General features: G+C 38.1%; 1 protein-coding gene across 4 annotated transcripts in view; it reads right to left on the reverse strand.

The window, feature by feature from the left end:
* Window positions 1–20,944, reverse strand: part of SH3KBP1 (SH3 domain containing kinase binding protein 1) — a 221,760-nt gene that overhangs the window by 87,591 nt on the left and 113,225 nt on the right. For all 4 annotated transcript variants that reach the window (XM_065741436.1, XM_065741437.1, XM_065741439.1 and 1 more), the window contains one exon: window positions 9,555–9,678. In XM_065741436.1, coding sequence (XP_065597508.1) covers window positions 9,555–9,678 — 124 coding nt within the window. The remainder of the gene's footprint in view (window positions 1–9,554; window positions 9,679–20,944) is intronic.

The raw sequence follows: 20,944 nt of genomic DNA on the forward strand, positions 1-20,944 counted from the left end.
TGGCTTCACATCCCCAGCCATTTCCCCAAGTACCATAAGAGCAAACAGAAACATTCATTCAGGAGTTCTACAGCTGTACTATCACATTCTTCATTTTGGAACTATTTTTTTCATCATACCCAGTCTCACCAAGTATAGGAACAAGTTATAGCGTATGAAAGAACAGATAAGCAAACACAGCCAAAAGAATTCTTTGCCTGACAGTCACCAAAAAGTGGTCTTTTGTGAGACTTATGGGAAATCACTTGCTGATGGGAGTCCGAATCTTTGAAAGGATTTAACATTTTACCCAGTCAACTTAATTGTTCTACCCACCAGCCCCAGTCCCATGGAATCCATACATTTTCTGCCAGAAAACAGAATAAATTTCTTGATCAGAATTTCTTCCCTCACCCATTTTTTAATACCGTATTTTCCCAGATGTTATTTTTCATTGTAGCAGCTGTGTATTTAATATATGTTCTTTTTTTGTCATCAAGTTAGAAGTTGAATTAAAAATTGTAACTGTATTCTTTTCAGAACTCTTAAAATCCACATTCTGGTTCCTTGGTTAACATTGCTCACATTCAACCACTTTTAAATGGAGTTAATAATGTCATAAGTACATCAACCATACTGATTTCTCTGAAATCTGGCCAGCCACTATTCCTCAAGAATTAGAAAAAAAAAAGTAGTCAAGCAATAGAAAACACAATTAAGGTTTACTCACGAATACTTCTGTTTCAACGATCCTGTCTCATCTTCTTCCGTTATATCTAATATCTATTACTGACAGCATTGTGGGTCCATGTGTATGGAAAGAGAGGCAAATATTTGTCATATCAGGCATTGAATCTGCCCTGTTCCTCAGCTGTCGCATTTTCAAAGGAAAAGAAAGTGAAGGAAGAAAGAAAAATTAAACCAGTAAAAATAAAATCCCTTGGAAATCTACGAAGCTCTTTTTGTGGAGCGTCATAAAGCTCTTGGATGAGAGAAGAGGGGCCGCGATCAATAACAAGTAATTCGTTGTTGTGTGTTCATCCAGCGTAAGCAGCAGCAAAAATTTTCTGACAGCAGGTTAATGAGCAGAATGCCAAAGGAGTTAGAGCTATTGCTGAGTGGGACTTGGCATCCTAACGATGAAAAAAGCCATGTCAGCTTATGAAGGCAATGCCAGCTGCTTATGCAGTAGACAGTGTTGCGTATTTCAGGGAAAATATCTCTAGAAGCAGCTACGAACTAATTCAACAGCATTTAGCTATTCCAGGTCTTGGTTAAGTAAGAAAATTTCTTGCAAAATGGCTTTCAAAACAAAATTATTTTAGCACTAGGCATATGTGTGTAAAGTAAAAGCTCTAAGCTTGCTTCAGAAGTTGAGCAACGCTTCATGCAATGCAATACAGTGAATCAAAGCACCCTTTGGGCATAAAACATCCAAAGCTGTGTACTGACTTAAGCTTAACTTATGGAGCAATCAGAATTATGTGGGTTGTTGTAAAATTACATCTCTAAGTGAAAACCACCCTGTTAGATGTCTCAAGATGATTTTCTCTGGAGACATAATTAAGTATGCGGGCATTTGCCTAAAAATAAGATCCTAAGGTAAGATACAAAACAGAATTAGCTGGCCACTCCTTCAGCAGAAAATGAATAGGCAGGAAGAGAGCTGCCAATAGATGCAACAGGAAGAATAATGAAATATCCTTTTTGCATGTTAGTTTAGGAGGTAACATCTCTGAAAGTAGAGATGCCAACACTCACTTTGTTTAAAACTGTCCCAGATGATCTGATTTTGCCTGCCACCCATTTCAGTCCCAGTTCTAACCCAGAAAGCACAAATGTAGCTGGACATCTACCCTTCTAAGATCAAGTTTTACTGAGAAAGGAAGATACCTCAGTATCATGAAAAATCTTGCAAGTCACAATCAAATGCCAAGGGAAGTAATCTTAAAGAAGACATCTTTTGTCATCTTGGAAAACAAAATTCATATAGGTGTTTGTCCAAAGCAACATGAGGCAACCTACTGCGGGTTAAACTGTCTTGCAGTGAGTTAAAAAGAATACCTGTAGACTCCTATCCAGCCACACATGCTTCAAAATGTTTGATAAAATTTATTTTGTGCAACATGGCATAGATCATAGGCAGCACTGTTACATTATTATAAAAAAATGAAATGCAGTGTACTGGCACAAGAGGAAAGGTGATTGAATTCTTCCTGGTTTTGCTTAGGCTAACCCTACATAACTGGAGAAAAGAGGGAAGGCTTCACAGGACTATAAATTAAGAAGGGTAGGGCACAGAGAGTAGGGTTCTAGAAAACCTTGGAAGGCAATGTTAGGGCAACACTGTCCAGAAAGATTAATGTTGGGAAATCAGGGCTCCAAAGTCAGAGCTAGCACCTGATTTGAAGCTGGATTTTGAAATCAGAAGTCAAAAACATTGGAGATTCACACTGTAGCTCCTTCTTATCTTTAACAGGAAGGTAGGTATCTGTCAAAAGCAGAGGGGATTTGAGGACATGATGGTCTAAAACTCTGCAAGAAGTATGCACTTTGAGTGAGGCACTTCTGTGTGAATGAGGAAGACTGTAAGATGAAACGCACCAAAAAAGTCTGAGCCCCACCAGCCACAGTGTCTGCTCTACGCAGAGCAAGAGCTTGGTTTGAAGCTTGAGAAGAGTTGCAGAAAAGAGGGGAGGGGAGTTCTGGTAGATAGGGAGAACATGGAATTTCTGTTTTTCTTCCAACAACTACATAAACTGAAACTTATAAGCACAGAACACTACCACTTTAACTCTTTGCTGTGAATACATAGAATTCCACAGAGGCAGGAGAGCAAACACTGCCACACACACAAAAAAAGAGGAAGGGCAGTACAGCCTGGATAATCTGAACAGAAAGCCAAAGTTAGCACAACATCCTGTTCACTGGAGGGCAGGACTGAATGCTTTGTACTCAGTCACACTGAATGTGACTCAGTAGGATCTCCTTCTCCTAGATTTCTGGATGAGGAAGCAGGTGGAAGGACAGATTTCCATCTCCCTCACTTCCTCAGTCTTGCATCTGCTTATCACCATCCTCTGTTCTTCTGTATTAACAGAGTAGTAAAAGCATATGAAAAGCAGCATATGTTTCATGCTTCCAAAATGCAGAAGGCAAAAACCTGAACATGAGATGAAAGTATCTTTGCATTTTTTACCTACTTCCTTGGCAGAAAAAAGTCTATCAACCAAAATGCTGTGAGTAATAGCTGTCAAAGACAGAATGCCAAAAGAGAAGCATGCAGTAAAATAAAATTAAAAAAAAAAAAACCCAAAAAAAAAACAACACCCATGTTGTTCTTTAAAAAAGCACAGCATATTTAATGAATTTAGCAATCATAATGAGAACTTTATTTTTAGAGCAGATGGATAATTCCAAGACTTGCAGTTATTATCAATTGTTTTTATGTTTCAGGTGGTGAAAATGATAGGACTAAATAGTCTTCATTTCAATCCACAGCAAACCCAAACATCCAATGTAATTCACAATTTATTGTGAGCTACACACTTTATATGGACATACAACATACATGCGCAGAAGGATTGAGTGCATTCTCATTGCATTAAGGGTAGGCAGCTCATCAGCAGCAAACTGACTTTAGCTTACAGACAGATATACACATGAAAAGTAGCCATAAGTGAGTAGCAGTGTAGGGAGACCAAACAAGTACTCAGGACTAAAGCTATTGCTTGTTGCTTTTGAAACACACTCACTGTTATAGCGTCTGTAGCTGTCAATCTTTGCCGGTGCCACTCTGTACAGTATTGTCCCTTCAAAGGCAGACTTTCCTGACAGCGAGCAAGAGAAGGAAAGAGGAAAAACAAAGAGGAGGGGTGGGATGGGGGTGAAAAGATTGAATGATGGTAAAAAGAAGGGAGAGGAAGAGGTTTTAATCTGTATTTTCAGTCTCTAACATTTTTAAAGCCTCATTATAGCAAAATGAGAATATCAACAAAAGTATGTGATTGTACATGAAGTTAAAATATTCTTACTGCGTGTCTATCAGATATAGAATCTCATGATTTTGCTAAAGTTGCTCTTTACAGTGTCCAACAGAATGCATTTTTTCTTAGGTTTTATCTGTTGTCCATCATGTTGCAAGATTTGCAAATGCAATGATTTCCCTTATTCAGCCTCTTCATGGAGTGCAGGGGAAGCCTGAAAAAAGTTAGCACTGCAATGATGTACTCACAGTGGCTCAACAAACCTGATGCAGATGCAGTGAGCAAGTACAGCTGAAATCCAAAGAGGGCACTGAAACACTTAAATTTCTTTAATAGACCAGGATCCCACGAGCAACAGAAATACTGCACTTTTCCAAGAGGACTTATTAGAAAAGTTTTTGACTTGGGACCTAGTCTTAAACAATGCTTAGCCAAACAGGACACCAAAACCTGAATAAAGTAGTTTTTCAGCCAATGGCTTAACTGGCTGTTTTGACTTGTCGCACTTCAGCGAATATATATATTTATAGATATAAAAACTTAAAAACATAAAAACAAATCCCACCTTCCATTCAGATATCTAAGATAATATTTTCACTATCAAAAGCATGAACTCCTTTTTTCTTCGACAGCAAGACAACTCATGTTCTGACAATCAACAGAAATTCAAGTGAAGGCAAAGGTATGAACAGTTGAGGTGTTCTGTTGTTTTTTTATTATGTTAAACCCAAGGTAACCAGGCAAGCCCAAGAATGCACCAATGTCAGCTTGCTGCCAATATTATCTAGGTGAACCATCATAAACATTAATGTCTTCAGTAGAATTTTACAGCAAAAGAGTCAGTGCACGTGAATTTTCTCAATACAGCATCTATGTATTTTGGTAGTAAAAAATGTAGATTATCTTTTTCTTGCATGTCATTCTGTTGGACTTCTAAGAAAACAAAAGCTACACTTATTTATATATTGTAAAAAGCAGTTTCTTTGTTTCATACTTGTAGTTCAATTAACAGCAAAATATTTTCCTTGTCTTATTTTTACATAATAAGGAAGCCAACATGCCACAAATTCATTATCTCAACTTGTTTTCACAAGATACCATTAAAAGAAAGCTATTAAAACATTCAAGCTACAATTAAGAAAATGCTAAGGGAAAGATATATTAAGCTTCATGACATTGAAGAGAGTCAGATAGACAGGAAGGGGTATCGGAAAATTTTAAGAATTAAGAATACAGTAGTTTGCCTGGCTGAAGCATCAGCTGCTGTCATTGGTTCTATCTTCTGCAATCATGACTTCTCAGTGGCCATCACTGAAAGGTTCTAAAAAGAGTTGATACGTAGGCCTGGCAACTTCTGAACAGAAGAACAGGTGAGGCAGTGAGATGTGAAAGGCCTCATTCAAACGTTGCCATGACATTGCCATGAACTTTCTAGAAGGCTTTTGATATCATCTCAGTAATAAGTTCTGACTCTCAAATGCGATTCATTTAATTATATGACAACTTTCTTGAATCTCAACAGCCTGTTGAGATACAAGAAATACACAAAACATTCTTAAAATTACTACAAGATAGCGGAGAAATCTCAAAAATAATAAATCACTTAATTAGTGAATACATTTAATGTAGTAATAAAATTATAATGGCTACTTGCTGTTCATGTTGTGTATCTGTCCCTCAGAGAAAAACAATATTTCAATTTAAGAGGATGTTTTAAAGATCAAGGAACACACTCACTCTAAGGGTACTTGAACCATGCCCTAGCTGTATTTTAAAATGTGTCTTTGAAGAAAAAAACTTGGAAGTGACCTTACAGTTGGGAAAATACTTAAATTATGTGCGTATATATCTCTATCTTTTGATCTTCTAACAGTCTCACTGTTGAATCTGCTAAGCACCTACCATGTATGTGAAAGCATTGGCCCTTTCAGCTAATAAAACCCACTATATGTTTTCAGAAATATTTAGGAGCTTCCAAAACTAGTCCAAGCATTAAAAAAAACCAACATGACAGAACAAAACAAACACAGATTGTTCTTCTGAAGAATTTTCTGTGGTTATTGGCAAAATTGGAAAGAAATCATCTACTCTGCTCTGATGAGGCCTCACTTGGAGTACTCTGTCCAGTTCCAGGCTCCCCGGTACAAAAAAGACAGGGATCTTCTTGAAAGAGTCCAGTGGAGGGCTGCAAAGATTATAACGGGTGTGGAACACCTCCCTTATGAGGAAAGGCTGAGGGACCTGGGTCTGTTCAGCACTGAAAAAAGAAGACCCAGATCCATGTCTATGAATATCTAAGGAGTGGGAGGCAAAGGGATGAGGCCGGACTCTTCTCTGTAGTGTGTGGCAATAGGACGAGGGGAAATGGCCACAAACTGAAGCACAGGAAGTTCCACACAAATGTGCATGGGAACTTCTTCCCAGTGCAGTGACAGAGCAGTGGCACAGCTGCACAGAGAGGTGGTGGAGTCTCCTTCTCTGGAGACGTTCCAGAGCCGCCTGGACGCCTACCTGTGCAACCTGGGCTAGGGAGCTGCTTTGGCAGGGGGTTGGACTCAGTGATCTCTAGAGGTCCCTTCCAACCCCTACAATTCTGTGATTCTGGCCATTTAATATACTGTAAAATGTAAATGGCCACAAAAACAGACAGCGCCTTTTTCCCCATTAGATCTCTGCAGAACATACTAGAAGGAAAGAAAAATGTGTATTTTTATTATCTTTCTTCCTAAAAAGCCAAGATATACAATTTCACTCTTCCCTATTTCTTCTGTTGAGATCATTGACAATTAAGTTTGTGCTTTCAAAAAGATTCTCTCCAGAGAGGGTCAGTAAAATGAAATTAAAACATTTAGTTTAACTAACACATGAACTACTTAGTAATGCGCTTGTGTTTGCAGTGTCCTTTCTCCAAAGATCCCATGCTACTTTGCCAAGTCTCACAGTCCATTTTATTAGATATGCTGAAGAGTTTAAGGCTGCTTCTCAAAATTGCAGAGCCGTACTCAAAACTGTTTTAGGACCCTCTAGTACCTGTGTAGAACCTCAGTGACCACCCAAGGTTCTGTTTCAATGCACAGGTACAGCTTCTTGAATCCCGGTGTTCATCCAGAAAACACCATCTAGAATTCATATTCCAGATTTCTTCCTTATAAAGTCTTATGACAGAGACAGATTCAAACAATGTCTCCTGCAAAAAAAAAAAAACAAACAACCGGGAGTTCTTGTAGATTTGACATGCTGCCATGTCTGGTAATTTAAGAGGAAGGAGTTGATCTAGAGGCATGAATGTATATCCTTACAAGATATTACTTAGAAAATGATGTTAGCCTCATGTCCAAATCTTAGAGTTTACTTGATTTTTATCTTGCTGTGTTTTAAGAACAAACACAGATGCTTGAAATGAGATTATCATTCCTATTCATTTGTATAAACTTGCAGAGTTTTGTAAGCTCATTATAGAGATTTTCAAATACAGACAGGGTATTTGAATATAGCCTCATAAAGCACCAAGTGTAAGAGTGTAACATCTATAAAAATTACATAAAGCATACAGAAGGAACTGAGCTGATGCATAATTGCTCTATTTCTCCTAGGGAAATAAAGTTTTTAAATTGGAGGTTTTACTTTAAGAAAAATACACGAAAATAAAAAAACAGTAAAGCTCTCAAAAGAACACCAACATTCTTTGAACCCCTTTTTCTCTGGTAGAGGACTTTCAGAAGTCTTCTGGTTTATAAGGTTAGAAAATAGATATGAAAGGGGGGGGAAAAATGATCTTTCAGGTAAATCTTCAATTCAGCTTAAGAGACAAAACCACTATATTTGTTGCTGGTATCTTTTCAATACGAGTCTTACAGATGATAGGTGGCAGTCACCACCTCTAGCACACAAAACTGACAGCATGAACTGAGTATATGCTAGCAGGGAGGTTGATGGAACAATCTATTGCTTTGTGTTTGCTGTTATGCTCTCCAATGTATGCTTTTAATAAAAGACACTTTTCAGATGCTCATTATAAGCAATTACCAAACTACCTGGGGAAGAAATATTTATTCATTCATACCAATAGAATTGAGGCATTCCATCCCTAACAGTATCACTTACCTTTCTCATGTATAGGTTACCAAGCACTACAGAATCCAGTGCTGACACTACATCTGTACAATTAATCTTTCCAACACATGCTGTGTTTATAATGAAACAAATTCATGACAGCATATACAAATCATAGGCAGCAGCTTGCAATCTTGCTGAAGTGTGCAGCTTCACTTAATGCCCATCTTCTTTTTCCAACATACTACAGCTGTTAACCTTTTTACAAATACATTCATTTGGATAAGAAACATTACCTGTAAACACATTAGCACCAATGACCACATAAATAGGTCACCTGTGCCACTACACACAAATAAGAACTCTATTTCAAAAACAACAGGAAATGTTTTCATCATTGCATACACTGATTTTCTTAGAATCTTATCTCTGTGGGACAGAATAAAGATGATAAAGTTGCCTTAAATAGAAAAACGAAGGAATAAAAAAGGTAATAAAGAAACACACTTTCTGCCTCTCACTGGCAAAGTGAGCTATAGAGGCTTTGGTAAATTTGAGCTGAAACAAGCTTTCAGAGACCTTGGGAGCCCGTTCAATTTTGTCTGTCGCAAAGATCTCTGAAGAATACTACGCAGCAATGAATATCTGCAGTGCTGAAAATAGTAATTGACTGTAAAGGAAGAACTTGGCAGGTAGATCCTGAATATATCCCTAATATCCTGAAATACATCAATACAATTTACTTTTTTTCTTTTCACTAAGGATTCCAAATCAATCACTAAATTAGGACGTAAAAGACTATCTGTTTGAAAAATAGAAAAAAAGAAAATGAAGACCAACAAATATCCATTTCATAGAAATGCATATGTTTGGTTCAGGTTATTCTTCAGAGAGAGCTATAAATAGGACAACCTACTACCATGCTTATACTATTGCAAACTTAATTACCAAACATGCTTTTCACCTGCAGCAGTACTGGCCCACTGTAAGTGAGAGAACAAAGTCCATGTCCCAGTTCTGGCCTTTTTCCCTGTGGCTGCTGGGGCAATGGGTGGCGGAGGTGATAGTAACATGCTCAGCACCTGGAGGGAAAAAGTGCCGCATGTCCCACACCAATAATTATGAATCCTTAAGTCTACTGGAGTCGTTAAAGAAGGAATGGCACTTTAAGTCCTCATTTAAATAAGCACAGACACTTTGGAAATGTTTGATTACTTTGCGCAATTTCAACATCTAAAGACAAGGAAAAAAATAACTCATTCAGAAATACAAAGCTGATAATCATCATTGCCTTTCGTGTCCTTGATCTGTTGCAGCTCAACAAGTGTTAACTCAGACAGCATCGCCAATATTACAAACCAAGAAGCATTGCCAGTACTCACTTAGCATCATCACCTGACACTTGCACAGAATAATTAAGAAGAAAGCACTCAAAAACACTTCCGAGAAAGAGAAAAGAATGCATTACCCTCTCAATATGTTGGGAAAGTATACACATGTACATATAGAACGTGAATAACTATTTTTTTTTCTTACTTGGCTTTACTTGGTCTTCCTGTGCTATTCCAGCATCATCAGAATCAGACAGTTCCTTTATGAAGTTGGAAGGAAACATGCCCGTCTTTCCATTAAGGATACCTTCCCACCAGCCCTCTTCTACCTGCACCAGAAACAACATTTTTAAAAATTAAGAACGTTGCCACATCGTTAATACATTAATATCAGAAATGTACAGAGAATAAACAGTATTAATGCATATTTGACTCTAGAAAGACTTACAAGGAGCTACTGAAATAATTAATGATAATATGATCAGAAAGAAGAAATACTTCCCAGTTGAATCCCAAGAGAAAATATTTAAAATTGACAAACTCCCTCCTGTGGAAGCCATTCAGGGTAGAGTGGCAGTGTCATACAATGAAATGACAGCCCTTAGAAATCAGATGCCTGTAGGTTACAATGGGACAGCAAGAAATTACTTATTTGATGAATCAGCCTAAACACATCCTTGACAGATATATAGTTTTCATCAGTCAGACACTGTTCATTCATCAAAAAAATGACAGGGGAAGACAGCGTCAGTCTGTGCAACATCAGGCTATGTTTGACCCATCTCCTCCCTGTCCCCCTTCAAAGAAGAATTATCAAAACAGAAAGTTACATTTCAAGTTGAGTGTGCTTACACATACTGTCAGAAAACAAACCAACCCCACATCTTAAGCAGGAGCTTATTTATACTGAAAAAAACCCAACTTTGTTTCATATCGCTAATTAACAAAAATATCAAGTTCTTAGAAAATAAATGATATAATGCAAGTAAAAGTATCCTCAAACAACTGAGGAGTGGTCGCATTTTTTTCTACTCAGCTACATGTACAATTCTACTATAAAGTAAATTGATATTACTTCAGGAATATGCTTTGTGTTTTTTCTCCAGCTTCATCCTTTTTAGCACATTTCTTGTCCTTCTGGGTTGATATTTTGTTTTAATTTGAAAGCAGTTCAGCCTAGCACAGCTATTACATTTAATCTCAGTTACCTGCCCATGACAAATTTTCTCTTTTTATTTCCAATGCATCAGTAATATCAGTGAAGTCAAGCACAACTTTGGGAATAATAGCTATTATCTTGCTGATACTTCCGAGAGTACAGTACATATAAATCACTCAGTGACTTGAATGGGGTGAAGGCTTTTTTATGTGATATTCTCCAAGTCTCTAAATGATAGCGTTTGCTTTTTTTCCCTCTAAACTAAAAAAGACATGCAAAACTGAAACTATATGATCCACAAGACTTAGCAATCTCTACAAATTATGTCTTTAAGTATCTATATATTTATTTATCTTTATAAAATAAACATGGCAGAGACTCTTCGAGCTATAAACTTTTTCTGATACACTGTTCCCAGATGGCTCTATTGATTTGAACTCAACATTAAACCGTAACTGCATTAGCTGATTGCCCAGAAGATTAAGCACTGTGGAATTACAGTTCCAGAGACCCTTGCTTTGCAAGCTGTTGTGATTACTTAACATAAGGTGACCTATACCACTCAGTTCCATCTTTACATCAAGTCATTTTCTCCTGGTTACTTCCTCTACGGAATCACTTTAGTTTTCCTGTAAATTAACATTAGCACTCTTTACGCGGTGTATTGATGTGTGCAGCCATATGTACATGTATAGAAATACACATACACAAAAATTTAAAGACATCTAAATCAGATGCAAATATACTCAAGAGCATTCAGTAACTGAAAAGCTTTCTAAATGATGCAAGAATGAATTGTCTGAAAATACCATGTTACACTCAATAATTTTACAAATTCAGAAAAATTCTGAAGCCAGAACCAGCTTCTTTCCAAAGGAAAACATAAGCAAGACCTCATGGGCCCACATCAAACTGCACCTCCAGAAAAATTATTTGGAAATTTTCATTAAAAGCATCAAAAGCTGTAAGCATTTTTAAATGCTAGAGCTACATGATACAATCTTTTATCAGCCTCAAAACATACCAGCAAGAGATTAATCCATACAATAAAAACCCACTGGGATACCCTCAGGATTTACTCATCCCAAATTGGGGCAATCCATTGCCATATGGTTTGAAATGTCACAATAATTCCTAGCCAATAAAATCTTACAAATGAAAATCCATTATTCATGGCAGTAATCCATCTGGATGTACAAATACTCAATTAAATTTGTTACTAAACTATTACAACAAAGTGCTTTCAGGATTTATGCATCCAGGTCCTAATTTATGCTCAGCATTCATGTGCTGAACCAAACACAAGATTTCAGTACTCAGAGTCACTAAGCTGGAAAAGAAGGTTTATCGTTCATAATGTCATAAACATCAAACATAATCTCAGCCTGAATACAAAGTTTTTGCTTTAAAGTTAGAAAACCGATCTTTTCAACTTGCCCAATGTAAGTGGCTACAGTAGAGATATTTGCAAGATGGATTGTCAGTGTGCTGTATCTGCTCACTGCCTGTTGGGAAGGCATGGCATGTCCTCATCTTGCAAAGCCGCAAGGCTGCCAGTAGGGCTGTCACATCACATTTTAAAAGCATCAACACATGGGAATGTCTGAAGACACTTCCTTAGTCATTCTCGTGTATTTAGGGAGCTAATACACACAACTGTCTGCAACACAATTTGCAAGACAATGGCAAATGTGAAGCAGGGATGCATCCAGCAGCAGCTAGCTACACGCATTCCAATGTCTGAAAATGTGACTGAATGAGAAGTGAACTACAACATAAAAAGAGAGTGGTGCACCACTTCTCATAAAACATCTTCCACTAGAAAACACAATTCAGGACTGAAAGTGAAATTTAGTCTATATAACAATTATTCAACACAAATGTTCTCTCAATATTATTTAGATTTTATATTTTTTTATATTTTAAAAGAAGAAAGTATACTTGTACCATGTTTTTAATTGAGTTGCTCATTTAGTAGACATTGTTTGATGTAAATGCATTTTTTGGGGAAATTATAAAATAAAAATACAGTTGAAAATCTTCCAAATCTTATGGACTTATTTTATTAGAGACTGAGTGATTAATCAAATTGTTATAGTTACTTTTACTTTTAAGTAATAAGATTAATATAAGTAACAAACGATAATGAAATGCTCAAAATAGATACTGTGGAATTGGACAGAGGAAAATGCCACAGAGAATTATATGGATGAAGCTTTCAGGCATATAACAAGAAGTACTCAAATGGCTGTATGTATGCTCAGACATTTAGCTTCTTGAAATCAGCCTATTTCCATATTTAAAGTACAAAAGAAGAAGATAACATAACAGCAGTGGAAGCCTGTAGGTAAGCATAATAGTTTTATTTCAGACTGTGAATAGTATTCTTCAATGTAATGTAACCAAAGAAAACAAAAGCACTTCAGTATGCCAACAGGACTCCAAGATTAAGCATTAACATTACTTCTTTAGGTTTATTCTTCATGGCCAACACAATCATATCAAACCCTTCTCTTTAAATAAAGGAATGTCAGAGCACACATCGGCCTGATCTGTAGTGCCCTGAATTAAGTTTTTACAAGCATGGAAGCACTCTTCCTTTCAAAAGCTTGTCACCCATCTAGGATAGGGTAGTCAAAAAGAGTTGGAATGTTTTGGTCAACTATCAGTGTATGCTCGTAGGAACGTCTTGGGCTGGTACTACTGTTCACTTCAGCTTTGCTGTGTAATTAGTAGGTCACAGTTGTTAAATAAAATGTTCAGCTCTTTAGAATCACTGACTAGAAGCATGTTTCCAGTAAACTGTATTTGCCCATTCCACAAGATTTTCTATACCCTTCAACTTTGCCTGTTAGGGTTTAGCACTAATAACTGATGACACTGCTCAGCTAGGGTGAGCAAGGTAGAAGGCTTTGAGTCAGGGAAACTTCAGGGAATATGAATAGAGTCTTTCTGTGCTATTAAAACTAAAATACAGTCCTAGGAATAAAAGCAGTGCCAGAGGCAGGTGATAGGAAGGATCAGAAGCCGAAGGTCAACAAAATCTGTTCTGCTTAGAGAGAAGTAGAACACAAAAAGCAAATAAACAATCCTCCCTTATTTCCTAAATTCTGAAGGAAGATCTTGAACTTGAAGGACACAAGTAAAGCTACATTAAAAGGAAATTCAGAAAAGATTTCCAAGCAGTGAAATAAATTTAACATATTCAAAGCCAGTGGAAGAAAGATACTATGGAAACAAGACCTCAGTTGAACGTGGTTCCTTACAGTGCCCCTTGATGGCTTGATCTGAGACTGCTTTCAGGGACAGTCATACCCATTAGTTGGTATTAGTTGGTACCTACTACTGCTGCCCAGCACTTGGGGTTCTGCTACTGCACAGCTTGAATCTGTTCGACAACACTGGTGCAGAAAGGAAGAACTGGAAATTGCACAAAATGTTTCTACTATGGGATCCATTCAGTCTGTGGGTTCTTTGTTTCACAACATCAAAATGTTTTGTGGGTTTTGTTTTGTTGTTATTCTGTTTGATTGATTGCTAACATCATTTTCTAAGTAAGGAACTCAGAGACAGAAAAGCCAACCACACAGAATGACGCTATACAGAAGCCACAGGTATTTGCACCCTTAGATACTCAGAAGAGCTGCCCACCTCATAAACTTCCCAAACAGGCAGTAGTCATGCAAGTCCTTGCTAACTACCTGTTGGGAGATGATCAGAAAAAAACCCTTACAACACAATTTCTCAGAAAAGTAACCAAGAGATTTGGAACGTCAGCCTTTGCTCCCAGCTGCTTTCTTGTAGTATTACACAGTTCAGAAATTGTGGCAAAGACTGTCTCTGGACACCATTAAAAAATTCCCCTTTCAATTCTGCAGCTGTCAAAATATGTTAACTGTAGGAAGAGTCCAGCTCAATCCCCAGTATTCATCTTGTTCTTGGAAATGGGTCTAACTACTTTACGATATTTCAATGAAAAAAACATCCACTTACCTTGCCCAGAAAGGAGCATCTTGATCTGTAAAAATTGATTCTGCATTTTTATAATTTCAAATGAGTTTTTTAATAGGAATTTATCATGTAATATATAGCAATGTTAGTTAAAAGTTAAATAATAAGCCTTGTATATTACAGTACGTCAGTCAAAGATATATTTGTGAGTTTAACTCCATGTGTTACCATTTGCCAAGAGGCTCCCTTCTCAGCAAGATGAGGCCACAAGGTATACATAGGAGTAGGACAACAGAAAAACCCCAAATGAAAGCAGCCTCAGCGCTGTTGAATGACATTCCAAATGTCCTTACTTTGATGCTACAGGTTAATCGTCTGGCATCCTTTAGAAATCTAAGGATGAAAGACAATTGGAATTCAGATATCTGCATTTAAAGAGACAATTAGTTAACAGTTGTATTTTGGGACAACTGTAATTGGTCATAACTAATCAAGTAGGAAAATGAGTAACAAGTTGCTCACTAAATGTGAACATAAACAATGAAGAAAATGACAGAAACATAGACTGGCTTAGGATGGAGGGCATCTTGAAGATCATCTGGTTCCAACCCCCTGCTGTGGGCAGGGCTGCCAACCACCAGTCCAGGCCGCCCAAGACCCCATTCAACCTGGCCTTGAATGCCTCCAGGGCATCCACAGCCAATCTGGGCAGCCTGTGCCAGTACCTCATCATTCTCTGAGTAAGAAATTTCTTCCTAACATCTAACCTAAATCTACCCTGTTTCAATTTAAAGTCATTCTCCCTTGTCCTATCACTATTTAACTGTGCAAAAAATCAGTCCCGGTCCTGCTTGGAAGCTCCCTTCATGTTCTAGAAGACTACACTGAGGTCTCCTTTGAGCCTTCTCTTCTCCAAGCTGAACAAGCCCAGCTCCCTTAACCTTTCTTCACAGGATATGTGCTCCAGCCCTCTGATCATTGTGGCCCTCCTCTGGAGCTGTTCCAACAGATCTGCATCGTTATTGTGCTGGGAGCCTCAGGTCTGGACAAAGAAGCCCTGGTCAAGCCTCACAAGGGGAGAATAGAGGGGAACAATCACCTTCATCTCCCTGCTGCCACCCCATTTCTGATGCAGTCCAGGACACTGTTGGCCTTTTGGGCTGCAAGTGCACACTGCTTACTTGCCACGCTCTTACTGCCATGCCAATTTCTTACTGATTCAGCACACTCACACTGATAAACCGTGCTCTCTTTGCAGCAGTCCTGGGAGCTGTGCTCCTGAGGGGCTGCTCCTGGCCCCGACCCAGCCACATCAGAGCCAATGCCATGCAGAAGGCAATGGTGCTCAGCAGCTCCCTGCTGACAGGAGTTTGGTTGCCCTGCTAAGGCAATTCCTTGCTTCAGTGCATAATGTGACCACACTAGAGCTGTCCACCTGCAGAGAAAGATTGATAGGGGTGGTTTTACTCCACCGCAATGCTTATACCATTAGTTTCAAATGTATTTTTTATTTAAATCTGTTCATTAATGTCTCATGGGTATCAGTCTCTGTAGTAATGGAAAGTTGTAGTTTAACAACAAACATTTTTATCTATTGTCATGAATGTTTGATCTTTTAATTAATTTCTATCTACTTAGAATAAATTAGAAGGAACTGTGAATATACGGCTTGTAAGGATATCTATCTGGTGACATTATAAACCACAAGGCAATATTCAATTATTATTATTATAATTTTTTTTGCAATTAAAATACTCCCAAAGAATAATAAAAAAGAATTGTCCAAAACCATTTTTAAGTGTATTCAAAAGGCAAGCCTACCTTCCCCAAACTCACACTTGCTTTTGATTCAATCCACTGTACAGCCCCAAACCACTCCTATCACAGTGGAACTTCCAATAGTGTCTTCCCCTACCACAGACATAAAAGTCCTTTAAAAAAGTATCTTATCCAACCTGTAGGCCCCACGAAGAATGACCTGCAGCAGCTTTAGATACTACTATGCCATAGGTGCTTCATGGCTCCTTGAAAAAAAGTTGGAAGAAAGGATGCCATCCTCATTCTTAGAATGCCACCAAGTACTATTAGTGTAACCCATTCTCACTGGGGGTCTGGGTGAACTTGGGCACTGATGGAGCCAGATGAAAATAAGTCTTGCATTTCCTTCTGTCAGCCCTCTTTTGCAAGCAGTTACCTTCAAGAGGAAAAAGGGAGAAAGCTAGAACTGAACACCTTACATTGCTAGGGAATCTCAGCTCCAAGAACTGCATATGGTAACAGCTGAAATTTCTCTCATCCCTTTTTTAACAAGTGTCTGAGCACAACCCTTGTTTTTAAATATGAAGCCAGATTAGCACACCACAACAGGAAACAGATTTTCTTTGCAAGAGGGAAACTCTAATGGGTTGTCAACGGTAAGTGACATTTTAAACACATCTTTTGCTAAATAACAGCATAAAGATACATAGGCACACTATTTTGATCTAAACAGCATTTGTTTTAGTCTGCCAAAAGTCAGTCCAGAATATAATTATTCCCAACTGAACAAAAATCCACAGCAATCTAAAAAGACCATGTCCATATAAAAGCAATTAATTCAACTGATACGGTTTTCTGAGGGAAACACCACAGCATGATTTGGGGCCTTGAAAAAAATTTTCAGACATTTTTGTAACTCAGGAAGCTCTTTTTTTCTTTTTTTTTTTTTTAAGTCATATTGTTTAATGTATTTATCATTTGAAATAAGTAGCACCGGATGGTAATATAAACTCTGAATGATACTTCAGTGCAACTTTTTACATGAAAAAAGAACAAGAAATTTAACATACATGTTCATTATGAGCCAAAATGGAAAATAAAGGTCATATAATAATAATTCCTGAGGTAATTACAAATTTTTTCTCTAAATTCCTTTATTTTCCCTCTTCCACTTGTTGATCTTGTCCTAGCCAGAAGAACCAATGTCCTGAACTGTATGAACCCAACAGATGATGCCTAAAGCATAACACCACCCAAAATCCAATCCTATGTCTGAGAGCACTGTTACAGACGCTCCTTGAACTCCGGCACTCGGGGCCGTGCCCCCTGCCCTGTGCATCCTGTGCCATGCCCACCGCGCTGTGGTGCAGCACTGTCCCTAACCCCCAGCCGCCCCTCCCCTGACACAGCTCCATGCCGTTCCCTCGGGCCCTGTCGCTGTCACACAGAGCAGAGCTCAGCGCTGCCCCTCCGCTCCCTGGGAGAGCTGCAGCCGCCAGCAGGCCTCCCCTCAGCTCCTCTGCTCTGCGCTCAGCAAACCTGAAGACCCAGGCTGCTCCTCATACACATATTTTCTTTAATCTCAGAATGAGCAAGTTGCCAACGTTGTTTTCAATAGTAGCAACTCAAAGTTCAATTAGCAGCTTAAGATTGCCAAATCTGTAATCAGTAACACAAAAAGCATGCCCCTAACTGCAAGCACGTACACATGGAGAGAACTGTTTCACTTCCATGTTTCCATACCTTTCAATTATAACACAAACATTTGCAGTCTGATTTGGATTTAAAGAAATGTTATTTATAGCTAGGTAGTTCACATTTCTAAGAACACTAGAGATGCACTTCATGGGAGAGATCTAGTGTCTCACTTAAATTATTTAACCAAATGAATTATTATCTAGAAATAATTCTAGGTTGGATATGATGAAGTGGTTTTTATTCCACTACTTTACTCTTGAAAGATGCAGACCTAAAACTTATAAGTAGGGCAACTGATGGAAGATACTCACGTGGCCATGTGAGGTCAAATGTACTTTAAATTGCATAATGAAAACAGCTCCTGGGCTACCGGGACGCTCATTATAACATCAAGCTTATATTATCTTCACATATGCTCTTAAGTATCTTACAATCTTGCGATGCTACATTACAATCCCGCTCACAGACAGAATAAGGTTAGTTAGTAACACACAGAGTCTGATTCCAGGAGAGCAATGTGCAGGGCGAGTGCAGCTGGGTTCAAAGGAGAACAGTGAGCACTTCACGTTCAGATGCGCTAATTAACTTTCTCATAACAAAATACACAATGTCATGAAGACTGCGGTAGAATTTATACTCTTTTAGAATTGATTTCCAAAATGGCAGAAGTAGGAAGAATAAAACTAATTACATGCCCTTGAAAAGAAAACAAATATTGACTTAGAAGCTGCTGAGTAACAGTGGAAAAAAATCCTACAAATAAACAACGCAAGCTGAACCTCACCAGTTATCGGATGCACAAACAGACTAAGCTTTCACATCTCTTCAAAGCTAAGTAAATAAAGACTAAATAAGTGTTGTGGTGCAGCCCCCTGGGCCATTTTGTGATCTCAAAGTATGTCTCCACTGCATTTTTGCCTTTGTGCAAGTGAAGTGAGCTGCGACGCTCAGGCACTCCCTGACCTTGTTCCTTGAATTTTAGGCTGATCTGAGAGGCACCAGGACTGTACAATCTGGGAGTACTGAAACTGCATGGTTGAGTGAAAGTTCCAGGATTGCCTCACTTGGATTGTGGTCATAATGGAAAGTTTTCTGACTCAATTATCTCACAGTCCTATAAATAATGGTTCTAAGCAGAGAGTCCCTTCAGCTCTCAGGATGGCAGCAGGTTGTGACACTTGAACTTCTCTGAGTTGAAACTATTACCTGGCATCTCAAGATTCACCACCGACAAACATCAGCGAAGCAAAGCCCTCTTTGGTGCAGACCATGATCATCCACTAAAAGTTGGCAAAAGGGAAGGGTAAGTAGCTCACTGGGGTGGGGGAAAGTCCTCAAGTTTAGAAACATCCCTCCAGTACCTCCAGTACTCTTTAGTACGTCACGTGAAATCTGCCACTCTTGAACTTTCAACTAAGTCACTGCATTTGATTGTAGGAAATTCCACTGGATCACTGCATTAAATTGACTGATTAAGTGCCATTGGGAACCACACAATTAGTTCTCTTGGTTTATCATAAATAATAAATAAATAATATAATAATAATTTCTAAATTGCTGCTAGCTAAACCAGAGTTGACTGAAAATCTGTTTGTACAAATTGGCACTGTGGGCAGGATTGCAAGGAGTATCACTGATTACATACAGAGGTGTGGTATCAAACTGAACCCCAACTTCCATGAAGAATGAGCCTGGAACGACTGGTATGATAGGAAAGAGGCAGAGAAGTGGATGGATGCTGCAAGTGGTTCTATAGAGATATAGAGATATTTGCAAAATGCTAGATTTTAACAAAAATAAAAAGAAGCAAGACCAAAAAATGAAAATAGAAGATAGGAACACAACTGAGTCGACATTATCATTTAAGTTAAACAGCTACAAGAACAGTCACAAAAAAAGTGGGAAGAATTGCAAGACCAGAAGTAAGACTGCACAGTGGTCAGAAGACATTAGGTCTGCCTGTTTGATAAGCAAAAGCTTACCAGTAAATGAGTAATAATAGTCTATATTTATATATATATATATTTATATGTGTGTGAATGTTATATATATATATAAAACATTATATAATATATATTCTACTTTGTCCTTAAGTACTACTGGAAAAGACTTTTTCATAAATATAAGAGCAAAAATGTTAACACAACCAGAAGCTGAGAGGCTGAATGTGTGATTCTGATGGCTGAGTTAAAATTATTAGTGTAAACAGACCAAGTGTCATTTGTTAAACTGTTAAAATTAATTTCTGGCTCCCAGATGAGAAGCACATACAGGTTACTTGCTTTGCAACTATAAATTGTCAAGAAAAATATTTCTGGTTTCGATGTTTTAAACAGATGACCACAGTACCTGTTCCTCTGGTTAAAAAATTGAACCCAACCTGGTTAAAAATAGGGAGGTACAGTGTATACATTTTGCACTGCCCCTGTACTGCCTAATTAAGAATTATTAATGTATCACTACAAAAGAAAAACATTTCTGTTGTAGCACAGGGTGGTTTTTCTTAAGTCATAGCATATATAACAAATTTTCTCTTTCATCTCCAACTGTTTATGCTGCACATGAAGAGACACATCAGGTGCTGAGGATAGTCAAGAAGGATGGAAATTATCGATGGTGGGAAGTCCTGCTTGGATGGTCTTTTACAACAACGGAGGCACTGAACATAATGCTTTATCTCATTGTGATTTTATTACTTCTGGTTATATTTTGTTTGCTGTTCACTATTGCTCTACATATCAAGGTCTGGAGAATGGCTAGACAAGTTGTGCTGCTGAAAGGACTCCCTTGAGTGTTCCACATTCCCTAAATTTTCAATTTATACAATTGATCATGTAAAAATAAAGAAATAAGCGTTGTCCACGTACAGGCACAAAGACAAGAGGTGACTAAACTGTTCTGATGGAGAGAAAGACTGACTTTAGTCACGGATGGCCTGTGGTGGTACAGAACACCTGCCATCTCTGGGTAAGCCTCTACAGTGCTTTTGCCTTTGTTCAAGTGCAATGAGCTGAGAGATTCAGGCACTC

Source organism: Cyrtonyx montezumae, unplaced genomic scaffold, assembly GCF_038088225.1.
Source record: "Cyrtonyx montezumae isolate F1298 unplaced genomic scaffold, pur_monq_1.0 scaffold_3, whole genome shotgun sequence".
Taxonomy (NCBI): domain Eukaryota; kingdom Metazoa; phylum Chordata; class Aves; order Galliformes; family Odontophoridae; genus Cyrtonyx; species Cyrtonyx montezumae.